This window comes from Bombina bombina, chromosome 4 (genome assembly GCF_027579735.1).
Source record: "Bombina bombina isolate aBomBom1 chromosome 4, aBomBom1.pri, whole genome shotgun sequence".
Classification (NCBI taxonomy): domain Eukaryota; kingdom Metazoa; phylum Chordata; class Amphibia; order Anura; family Bombinatoridae; genus Bombina; species Bombina bombina.
This window is the reverse complement of record NC_069502.1, coordinates 1,086,055,446-1,086,067,945: the sequence shown is the minus strand read 5'-3', so window position 1 is coordinate 1,086,067,945 and position 12,500 is coordinate 1,086,055,446. Positions and strand designations below refer to the sequence as shown.

Below are 12,500 nucleotides of genomic sequence, written 5' to 3'. Positions count from 1 at the left end.
ATGTATATAATAATATTAATAATATACTTACATATATATATATATATATATATATATATATATATATATATATATATATATATATATATATATATATATATATATAAATATATATAGATATAGATATATAGATATAGATAAATTAAAAGATATATGTTAAAGAGACCAGTGGGAAATCCCCATCTAAAACCATGTGCATGTAATAAAAGGGCAAGAAATAGGAACAAAACGTCTGTTCAGCGGGACCTGCTCCAGTGTGTGCATAAGTAACTTACAGGATCCGGAAAGGATTTGCAGCCTGGAGTGTGGTTTGTTTTGCAGTCCTCTTGTTTGTCTCTCTGCTGATCTTGCAGCTCAGACCTTCATCCTAACATCACAATCTTGCAGCTACATTTTGTTCTTAGATGCATTAGGCAATGTGGTGCTAAGAACATTTCAGGAGCTCAGAGTTTGCTTGTTCCATTGACAGTTTTCAGCCAGCAGCTGCAGTCATTAAACGGCATTTACACCCTGGCCCCCTTACACAAAGATAGAGCGACAACAATTATCTGCTTGTGCATTTAAGGACATGAGAATGTGTCCCTAACAGGCTTAGGGAAGAACTAAATCACAGGCTATATGCTGCTCCAAACCCAGCTTCCATTTCACTCTTTACAGACAAAACATTAGTCATGTACAATGTCAAGGATAATGTTGACAATAAATCACAATAGACAACATTACATGACTACTTGTTTCATGCATAAAATGTGCTCTCATGCAACGTTTAATCCAGAGTATAATGTAATTGTAAGGAACAAAAGTACATTTAGTTATATCCTGTGTGTTGTATATTTTGCTGAATTAAACCTAACTTGTTCTAGGGTAATTTAAATATCTTGGTGACATGAATCATTGCATTTGTATGTTGAATTCTTTGTAATTATTATGGATGGTAAAGTAGGATCAGTCAATAAACATGCAGCAATTTGCAGAATAGTCTGTTTTTTTTTTCTCAACATACCTGAAAATCCATAGGTTGCACAGCTAAATCCGGTTGATCTCCACCTCAAGCAAGGATAATATAATGAGTAAAAGCAGCTGAGTCTTATACAAGGTAACATGAGAGATTTAGAAACTGAACTAGAGTCAATGACGTATGAGGGATGCTGCATTGAGAAATGAGTCTGGTGCTACTAGTCCTATACAGCAGGTCTATGGGATCTATTCATATGTCACATGGAATTATATCCTGAGCATTATACTAGATCACAATCAGTGGCAGCCTAGTGTGACCCATCAGCACACATTGTGGTATTATTACACCACCTATGTCACCCTATGCTTTCTCTAGTTTAATTGTAATATCTCTTTTCCATAGAAATACTTTGTGCTCTATTCCTTACCCTTAGATCTGCATCGGAATGCAGAAAAGATCTTTAAAAAAGTTTTGAATTCCTCAATGATTTTTTCTTGTAGAAAGGCAGCTTAGGATAATTATTTCAGCTTTATTGAGGGCAGATTAGCAGAAGTCTGGATGCTGCGTTTCAATACGAGCTGTACATGCCTTTACAATGTAGGTATTGTTTGCTACTGTGTGTGAACCTATTCAAAATATACACTTTTTAACACCAAGCAAAGTCCTGTCTAAATATACACAGTTAGGCTGGAAAGACGTTCGTGACCCGTAGAAATCTCTGTAAGTCACACTTCCATAGCTACACAATCCAAACAAAGGAGTTGGAGGATCAAGATGCTGATTAAATCGCCTTAAAAGCGACATACCCAATAATAAAAATAGTTGCATAGCAGCAGAGAATAGGGGACAACCATTAGCTTGTGGGACATGGCAATTACACTATACCCTGCTTTATAGTATTTATCACACGTGCATCCAGGCATTTAAATTGTCAAGTTGTGTATGGAGTGAGGTGTAAAAATATAAAGACCCTGTTACTTCAATGGGATGGCAGCAAAATTGTAAATGCATTTGTAAATGAGTTTGCACTATATACATATATACATATGTGCTGATGATGGTGTTGGTCATTATTTACATTATATTCTTATTTTTATATTATTAACAATCAAGTATGTAATATACCTAAATGGAGTGAAAAAGAGTATAATTTCTATTTTTTTATTATTATTATTTCCAAAAGATTAAAACTCAGGATGAGTGCTATAAAAACTGAGCTTAGTATAGAAGTGCATTTTAGGGAGTGATGCCACTTTCATAATATTCCCACTTCTATATATATATATATATATATATATATATATATATATATATATATATATATATATATATATATATATATATATATATATATATAACCACAAGTCAGTAATACCATCCTTCTAGTAGGTATTTAAATTCACATATAGACAGAAAACATATAAAATAACACTCATTTATATAGGGATGTTACAAGGTGTATCACAGAAAAGCAGAGAAAACTAAAGGTGATGGATGCAATGTAAACATTAAAAAGGTACTCACTGTATATACGTTTGTATTTATACTACTCATAAACAGAGTGAGTGCATAATTTCTATAATTAATGTGGGATTTTGTAAATGTAAATAGCAGGTTAGTGAATAAGCTGTTGGTTTCACAACAATGTTTTGTAGTAACCAATCATTTAAAACCATTATTATTATTGTTAGTAGTATTAGTAATAGTAGTAGTAGTATGCAATGTGTTTGTGTCTGTATCTATTGCTTTCTCGTGACATAAAGACATCATTTCATGAATATCATATAGAATGTGAAAATTCTGCAATAGCTTTAAAGGGTTAGTTCTGGCTCTAAACCTGTTAATAACAATACAAGTCTCAGAGTGTTGGGGAAAGTGCTGTTAAAGTTGCATTTAGTGAGTGTGGCCTGTTGGGGTATGATAGGCACAATGTGCCAAGTGCCAGAGTCTGCGAGAAAACCAGGGCTTAACCCAGAACCTGGTGCCTGTGCTGCTGACAGGGTCATCCTATGAGGATGGCTCTAATGATCTCATCTTTCCTTTCTTCCCCGGCACTATTAGTGTTCAGATGGGCAGAATGAAGTGAAACTACGTGCAAATCATGTGTAAATTGTCTCAGTTAGAAGCCCTTTATTCCAGCGTGTATTCCAGCCTGGCCCATTTACTCCCCCTCCCTCCCACCGCCTCCTCCCCACAACCCCTCCCCCATATCTCCTTTATCCTTAACGAGGCTCGTTAAGATCACAATAATATTCCACCCTCTAATTGCTCATCCCATTCAACAAATATGTTCGCACTGCCTTTCACATTATACGATCCCTTATTTAGGGGAAGGGGTAGTACTAAGATTAGAGTTTGAGATAACCCCCCTCCCCTTTGCATTTAGGGGAAGTGATAAAAAGCACTACGTACTAGGTCTTGATTGGCACACTTGACAGTGATTGGCAGTGCAACCATGGAGACGGCACAACGACACCTAGAAGACCAATAGAAAAGCGAAACAAAATGTTTCAATGCTGCACTCACTGTGGATTTAGGGGAGATATTATGAGGCCGTTGTCATTAGGCGATTGCTGTTCAATCATTGAATCTTCTTGACTCTGTTGTGTTGTGATTTTTTTTTTTCTCTTTGATTATCTCCCATTCTCCGGTCATTCCATGGTTTTCAGATCCCCTTTAGAGCTTTATCCCACCCATTTCTTTTTGCCCAACTTCACCGATCGAACTCTGCTCCTGGCCAGCGGTAGCGGCAGCGTCAGCAGCAGCAACAGTGGCTCCCGAGCCCAAGAAGAGTTGTCCATGTTTCAGCTGCCCACTCTCAACTTCTCCCCGGAGCAAGTGGCCAGCGTATGCGAGACGCTGGAGGAGACCGGGGACATTGAGAGGCTGGGGAGGTTCCTATGGTCCCTACCGGTGGCACCAGGGGCATGTGAGGCCATCAACAAGCACGAGTCGATCCTGAGAGCCAGGGCGGTGGTGGCCTTCCACACGGGCAACTTCAGAGACCTCTACCACATCCTGGAGAACCACAAGTTCACTAAGGAGTCCCATGGAAAGCTGCAGGCCATGTGGCTAGAGGCTCACTACCAGGAGGCCGAGAAGCTTAGGGGTCGCCCCTTAGGACCAGTTGACAAGTATAGGGTAAGGAAGAAGTTCCCCCTGCCCAGGACCATTTGGGATGGAGAACAGAAAACTCATTGCTTCAAGGAGAGGACTCGAAGCCTCCTAAGGGAGTGGTACCTACAGGATCCTTACCCCAACCCTAGCAAGAAAAGGGAATTAGCCCAGGCCACCGGCCTGACACCAACACAAGTGGGCAACTGGTTCAAAAACCGAAGGCAAAGAGATAGGGCAGCAGCTGCTAAAAACAGGTAAGGACCTTGACACTGAGTACCAAGAGTCACAACTCCAGCTAATGTTGTAATCTGTTAGATTATGATTTATGCCACTAGATACTAGAAATCTCACCTGACGAATAAACCCAGCACCTACACCAAATCACTGTCATACCTTTCTGTTTCAGAATATATATATATATATATATATATATATATATATATATGTGTATGAATGTGTTTGTGTATGTATAAATGTATATGTGTGTGGAGACTAGTATGTGTGCATATATATATATATATATATATATATATATATATATATATATATGTGTGTGTGTGTATGAATGTGTGTTGTATATGTGTGTGGATATATATATATATATATAAACACACAAATATATACACACTAGTATGTGTGTGTGTGTATATATATATATATATATATATGTATATATATATATATATATATATATATATATATATATATATATATATATATATATATATATATATATATATATATATATATATATATATATATGTGTGTGTGTGTGTATGTGTGTATACAAATAGGATAAATAAATAATATATTAAAGAATGTTAAAAAAAACCTCTTATTTAAATTATGTATATGCTCATAGACATATGTAAAAAAATATATATATTTAAAATTATTATAACAAATAAAGTGGTGCAACAATATATACATATATGCCTGATAGTCATGATAGATGGATAGATAGATAGATAGATAGATAGATAGATAGATAGATGATACATGTAGTTGGGGCAGGTAATGCTCACAATGCTTGTAATATAATCATAATGTGAGTCCCTATTTTTTTCTTTTACAATCAAAATTGCAGTAATAATTATAGATGTTATGCCACTATATTTAAGAACTTTTTAGTTTAATAATAATACTAATAATGATGATAATAATAATAATAATATTTATAATAATTATGTTAAAACAAATTAACACTATCTAGTAATGTACAATGATAGGTTTACCTAGAGTCAGAATTTAGTGGCTTTATCTGTCTCATACATCATAATATTTAGTATTGCCTATGAGCAATCAGGTGTGTAATTATTCCATTAATATATTATTGTTGTATTTACAGACTCATTAGCTGAATCTACTTTCAATATAAAGTATTAAAACCCTTTAAATAACATCTACAATCTTGGTATTTCCATTTAATTAGCACAGCAAGTCTGTAAACAAACGTCCTATGTGTGTGGCTATTGTCTCAGTACATTCTGGCAAATTATAGCATTTGCAGAGTTGTCTTCACTTATACGAAAAGAAAGACAGGGAAAAAAAACTGTTTACGTCTTTCATTTTTTTTGTTAAGGCAAATTGGGGAATTAGAGCGGCTATGCTTAAATTGTAAACAAGGTTAACCGTAGGGGGCTTTTGTCCCCTGAAAAGGTATTGACATTCGAATCATTACACAATATACATTTATAACATCCCTATAACCAGGATCAACGTTAATGAATAGAGAGAACCTGAATGTTTATAGATGAGTAACAGTTTTTTTTAACAACAAACTAATATATATATATATATATATATATATATATATATATATATATATATATATATATATATATATATATATATATATATATATATATATATATATATATATATATATGTGTTTGTGTGTGTGTATATGTATAGATGTGTGTGTATATATATATATATATATTTATATATGTGTGTTTGTGTATATATATATGTATATATATATATATGTGTGTGTATATATATGTGTGTGTGTGTGGTGTATATATATATATATATACACATATATATATATATATATATATATATATATATATATATATATATATATATATATATATATCAAATAGCTCCTTTATTTATGCAATAATTATCAGATATTATAATTCCAGTAAATAAAGTTTTTTTTGCAGAAATCTAGGACTTAGACTTATATTTACTTGTTTTAATATTGGTCTGGAGAGTGTATAGATGAACCCTTTTACTAATTTATGCACATTTAAACATCTTCTTGGGATTTGCTATTTGCTATTAACTTGTTAGAAAGTCATATTTTCTTCTGTAAACTTGCGATTTCGCTTTTAAGAATATGCACCTGAATGTTTGGCCTAGCATTTAACATACCTTATTAAATACGTTATGTAAAATACACAGTGGGTGCATTTACATTTGCTCCATGTTTGCTTTATAATATTGTTTATGCTTTACATATACCTAATAATTAGGTGACTTTATAATAAATAATATGTAATTTAAATGAATTTAGTATAACTGAGAAAAATATACTGTTAAGTATAAACTCCAGAAAGTCTCTGTTTTGTTTATACTTTTATGCTATTTTAAAATTTACACAGATTTTAAAGTATTGTGAAAATATTTTGACAACAAACCTAAGTGGAATATTTTATTGACTTGTATTAATTCAACATGGAAGCTTTATATTTCTCATAGATAATGCACGTTTGTAGTAAATGTGAGAATTGTACAAATCATGGCTGTAAATGTTATAAAATTAGAAGGCTGGTATCAGACATAGATTAGTATATTTGAAATGATTATTTTTGCCCAGCATCTATGTTGCACATCTGAAAATATATCCTTGTAAAATTACTAGACAAAATATTACTCTGTTATATTACTACATGCTGTTTTATACTGATGCGTTTCATTATTATGTAAAACACTACAAAGCATGAATGCAATTTTTATTTCCTTAAGCTCAGCCTGAGTCTTCATCATATATACCTGAATGTTAATTGTGCTTTTAAATATTTACAGGTTGAAGGGAAAAGTATTTGTAATAAAAGTATCTATGTTTTAGGCTTAATTCTATAAATAGTCTTTATTGTTTGATAATTGCCAAGTTACTATTAGAGCAAGTTATTTTGATTATATTTCTCAGGTAATATGATAAAAAAATGTATACATTAAGTATCAAATTTATTAAAAATATTATAAGTAATGCTTGTATTTTAAGGCAGATTTCAAGTGTCACTTACAAAAGATGATTTCACTAGTAATACCTCAGTTTATGAATTAAGAGAAGGGCAACTTCATGTATAATGTAAAATATATAATCTATTGAATTGTGCTGAGAAAAGTATTTGCTCTTATCCAGATGACCCATATGTTGTACAAAAAAGGGGAGTCCCTATTTGTAATATTTACTATTGTGTTTGTTATACCAACCCTTCCCCAACTGCCCTATCTCTTTAGGCTTCAGCACCAGTCTATTGGACAGAGCGGTATGAGGTCGCTGGCAGATCCTGGCTGCCCCACTCACAGCTCGGCAGAGTCTCCTTCTACAGCGGCGGCCAGTCCCACCACAAGTGTGTCCAGCCTGGCGGAGAGAGCTGAGACTGGGACATCCATCCTTTCGGTCACATCCAGCGACTCAGAATGTGATGTATGATAGCTAAACAGACAGACACACTATAACCCAGACAGACATCCTTCCACAGACAGATCAGGACAAAGCCAAACCAACAGCAATGGACCTGAACTTCCAAAGACTGTCAACAAATGCTAGAGGACATAAAAAGGTGACATCTAGAATCTTTAAGGACAAGCATCATCTATTCTTGCGCTTTCCATGGACGCACAGCCACTTGCATGATGATTCCCCTGTTTCTGGGGAATTTAAATCTAGGTAAAAACTCTATTCCCAATTCTTACCAGGAACTTTTTGAAGAGGGAATCACAATTATCTGTTTTTTTATTTTCATTTATTTTATTGATATCTTCTTTCTTTCTGTTATGTCCAAGTATTGGTCCAACCAAGATGCAATCTTCTGTTTTTCTCTTTTTTATATATATTTTTGTTCAGCAGACAATCATTTTATTCGTAAGCACCTTTTTTCTACACCTCTGTCACTGCCTGTGTGGGTTATTGGTTAATGTGGAAAAATAATAGTTTATGACTGTAACAGATTTTTATTTTTATTTCAAATTTTTATATGAATTATGTATATCTCAATGATGAGGTCATATCCCAGTTGTATTATATGTGTAGAAATGCTTGTAAATAATATTGCTAAGGTTCGTTATTTCATTCAGTTTTATTTTGCCTAACTAAATTTACTCTCTCTCTATCTCTCGATATCTGTCTCTTTTCTCAAGATGTCTCTTTCTTTCTTTCTTTCTTTCTTTCTTTCTTTCTTTCTTTCTTTCTTTCTTTCTTTCTTTCTTTCTTTCTTTCTTTCTTTCTTTCTTTCTTTCTTTTTTTCTTCTGAAACCCCCATGTTTCCTTTACCTGCTGTCTTGTGGAGTAATTTTCTCAACTCTCCACATCTAAACCTCTCTCTTTATTCATTCATTTTATTCCCCTCTGTTTGTCTCTGCATGACTTAGTCAGGCTGTCTCTTCCTTTTTTTAAGTTTGTCTCTCTACATCTTTTCTCCATTTCTCAACTTAACCCTGCCTGTCTCACCATCTCTCTCTCCCACTTCCCCAGTCTCTATGTTACCTCTCTCCAATGCTCTCAGTTCCTCTTTCCTCATGTTTTTCTGCCTGTCTTTCAACCCTCTCTCTTTCTCTCATTCTGATGTCTATTTCTTGCGATTTCTGCGTCCCCCTAGACAGTAAGTGTTCCTGGATAAACTTAGCAGTCATGGTGTGACCTGACTGAGGTTAATAAAGGGACACCAGCTATAGAAAGCTTATAATGCAACTGTAGTAATTTTATGCAAAGCTATTTTGAGTATTTCCTAGTCGCTTGGGGATGTTCTCTAAAAATCCACTTACAGCGCTTAAATCTTGTTTCCTTAACTGAGTGTTTATCTATATGTAAAAAAAACTTTCTAAATTAAATACAGTATTCCTTTTTCTTATCTATTCTGTGATGTTGGTGTTTTTCTCAATTTTATAATGAACTCTAATCCCTGTCTATGTAAGGTACTTTGCTCAATTGCACTTTCTAAGTTTTGGTAGCCTTGGAATTAATACAATGGGTTAACCCCATATGGTTGGGTCAATAAAAAAGTTTAATGCGTTGCTTTGTATATTTACTTGCCCTAAAGTAATATACAGTTCACATTTCCCAATATATAAGCAATATAAAAATCATAAAATTATAATAAATAAATTGTCTTCTTGAGCGGAAATGATTCAGTACTCTGGCATTCAGGAGACATTCCTTTTTTGTGTTCATGCATACACATTATAGTTATGTATTTAAGAACACAAATCTATTTTCTCTCTAAAACTGGGACTTTAAGAATGAAGGTAGCTTGGTTAATGCATCTATTTACATTAACAAGTTTCTCCTGGGAGCTTAGACTTTTTGTATTTGTTTGCAGGATTTAATGAAAGAAAAAATAAATTACCCTCAGAAATCAAGTTGCTGTTCCTCCTCCCCCCAAATACTAAGTACATTGTAATGTGCTGAATGAAGCCTGTATTTGCCTGGCTAACAGTACTGCTGTAGCACTTTTTTTTTGTATTAACTACTTGTCTGCCAGAGACGGCTACAGCACATTGCTAAGTAATGTGTTGCAGCTCTCTTTGTTAGCCAACGGGTTAAACTTCTGCTTTGCTCCAGGCAGCCCATTCAACCTTGCATTAACAGGAGGTGAATCCCAACGTGTTTTTACTTGAAAATACAATTTTGATTATTTTAGGGATTAGAAAAAAAGGTGAATGGAATTTCATGTCCACATCAAAACAAATTTTTAGCTTCCGATTCAATGTGCTTGAATTATACTTTTTTTTAAGCAGACTATTTTATCTCTGTGAAGGGTCATAGTATATTTTACAGTGTTATTTACATATAGGAATTTCAATATTTTGGAACAAAAACTAAAGCTACTATAAAAGGTTGAACAACAGGTTACTTTTTAATATTTTGCAACCTAAGTTACAATTATATTAAAGCTGTTCACTGCATAATGCAAAATACTTAAGTAGATTCTATTTCAGTTGAAAAGCAAACAAATGGAAACATTGTGCAAAATCTCCATAGAATTTAGTGATGAATATTGGACCTTTATATTTTATACAAATTAATATATCAATATCTACCAGTTAAATTTGCGCTACCCTCCCTGTGCAATGCATTTACTTGTGTATATATTTTAGCTGGTATCACTAATATTTAAAAACAACAACACACATGGCATCCCCTGGTAAATAATCAATTCTCTATCATTATATATATATATATATATATATATATATATGTGATAGGATTGTTGTGAGTTATGACATTTATACTTAAACGTTTATGCACCTAAAAGAATATAATTTTTCATTTTTACATTGTAAATTCGTGTACATTTATAGGGCAAAAAAAATATCTCAGAGCAGTCATATTGTAAGAAAATTGTATGTTACAATGCAAATAATTTCAGAGTTAAATACAACAGTCATATAAATATTTAGCTTGGTAAATGACCCACATTTTTTTCTCTCAATTATAACTTAATTTTCAGATAATATAACGTTATTTAAAAAGCGATGTTTCTTTTTTTGTAATATACTATTAAACACTTTGGAAATATTTACATACGTAATGTTTTGTTGTCTTTTGTTTGCACGGGTTGTGCTTTGCTTGTTTTCTATTTTTATTTAGACTGGTATATTGGTCCTGTGGACCTGGGGTGATATTTTGAATTACTGAAGTGAAGGAGCTATTATAGCAGTGTGTTAATATATGTTTGGATGTATATATATATATGTGTGTGTGTGTGTGTGTGTGTATATATATATATATATATATATATATATATATATATATATATATATATATATATATTTGTGTGTATACACACACATGTAAATATATATGTGTGTGTATGTGTATATATATCACACACACACATCTGTATGTGTGTATATATATATATATATATATATATATATATATATATATATATATATATACACACACACACATATGATTTTATATTTATGTTATAGTGGTTTAACAGAGAATCAGAGGATAATCTATGCCACATTGCCAGGTCGAACATTTATTTCCATTTGATGTAACTAAGTAACATTGTTTATGTAGTGAAAGAATCATATACAAACAATGATGATTTGGGATTTGTATTAAAACTTCAATGCGTGATTGAGGTGTAAATCTATGAAAATCTGTATTTAAGCCTTCTCACCAAATCCATCTGCCTTGGGAAGATAGGGCCTATCAAAAACACCAAACCGCAGAGCTTACTTCTCTACTTGGTAGGACAGATCATTATCTGCGGGCCTTCTCCAGCCAGCTATTACTTTATTATCCTGGACAAGCTTGAATGTTGATTAAGATGAAATTACTCGGAACATGATGTGTATTTGATCAATAGGTTAGTTTAGACAGATGGTACACACGTCCAATTAACACTAAAACTTCATACTTTTCCCAATGGGCTATAATATTTTGTAAGACTTGCATATACTATTAATGGGAAAGGTGATATTTAATAAAATAAAATGTTGAATGGACCTAAATAGGTCATAGATACATTCGAAGGCTAAAACAGAGATGTGTTAAATATTTACTTATATCAAGAAGTCAGTCTATCGTAGACTATATATTAAGTTCATTAAAATAGTATCCCCTATTAATTGTCACAGAGTACACGCACAGGAACATACATATACACATACCAAACATACATATATACATACACACACAAAAATACATTCATACATACACACACACAAATCATACATACATACATACACACACAAACATACATACACGCACACAAACATACATACACACACACAAACATACATAGACACACACATACATTCATACACACACACAAACATACATACATATATACATAAACAAACACAAACATACATACACACACAAATACATACAAACCCACACAAACATACATAAATATATACATATACACACAAACATACATACATATATACATACACACACAAACATACATTCATACACACGCAAACATACATACAAATATGCATACACACAAACATACATACATACACAAACATACATGCACAAACACAAACATACATACACACACACAAACATACATACATATATACATAAACAAACACACACAAACATACATACACACACATACATACAAACCCACACAAACATACATACATATATACATGAACACAAAAACACAAACATACACACACAAACACACACACACAAATATACATCCACACATACACAAAC

The 12,500-nt window shown here is 32.9% G+C and overlaps 1 protein-coding gene across 1 annotated transcript; it reads left to right on the top strand.

The window, feature by feature from the left end:
• The first annotated feature begins 3,616 nt into the window (after nt 1-3,616).
• On the top strand, nt 3,617-7,745 carry LOC128655778 (homeobox protein SIX3). The gene is made up of 2 exons (XM_053709350.1): nt 3,617-4,329; nt 7,550-7,745. Exons 1-2 carry the CDS (start codon nt 3,617-3,619, stop codon nt 7,743-7,745), a joined length of 909 nt encoding a protein of 302 aa, XP_053565325.1.
• The last annotated feature ends 4,755 nt before the right edge of the window (nt 7,746-12,500 follow it).

Excerpts from the sequence above, each read along its gene's own strand:
- LOC128655778 (XM_053709350.1), top strand. The coding sequence starts at position 3,617 with ATGGTTTTCAGATCCCCTTTAGAGCTTTATCCCACCCATTTCTTTTTG. Across the intron at positions 4,330-7,549 it reads GCAGCAGCTGCTAAAAACAG|GCTTCAGCACCAGTCTATTG; the intron begins GTAAGGACCTTG and ends CTATCTCTTTAG.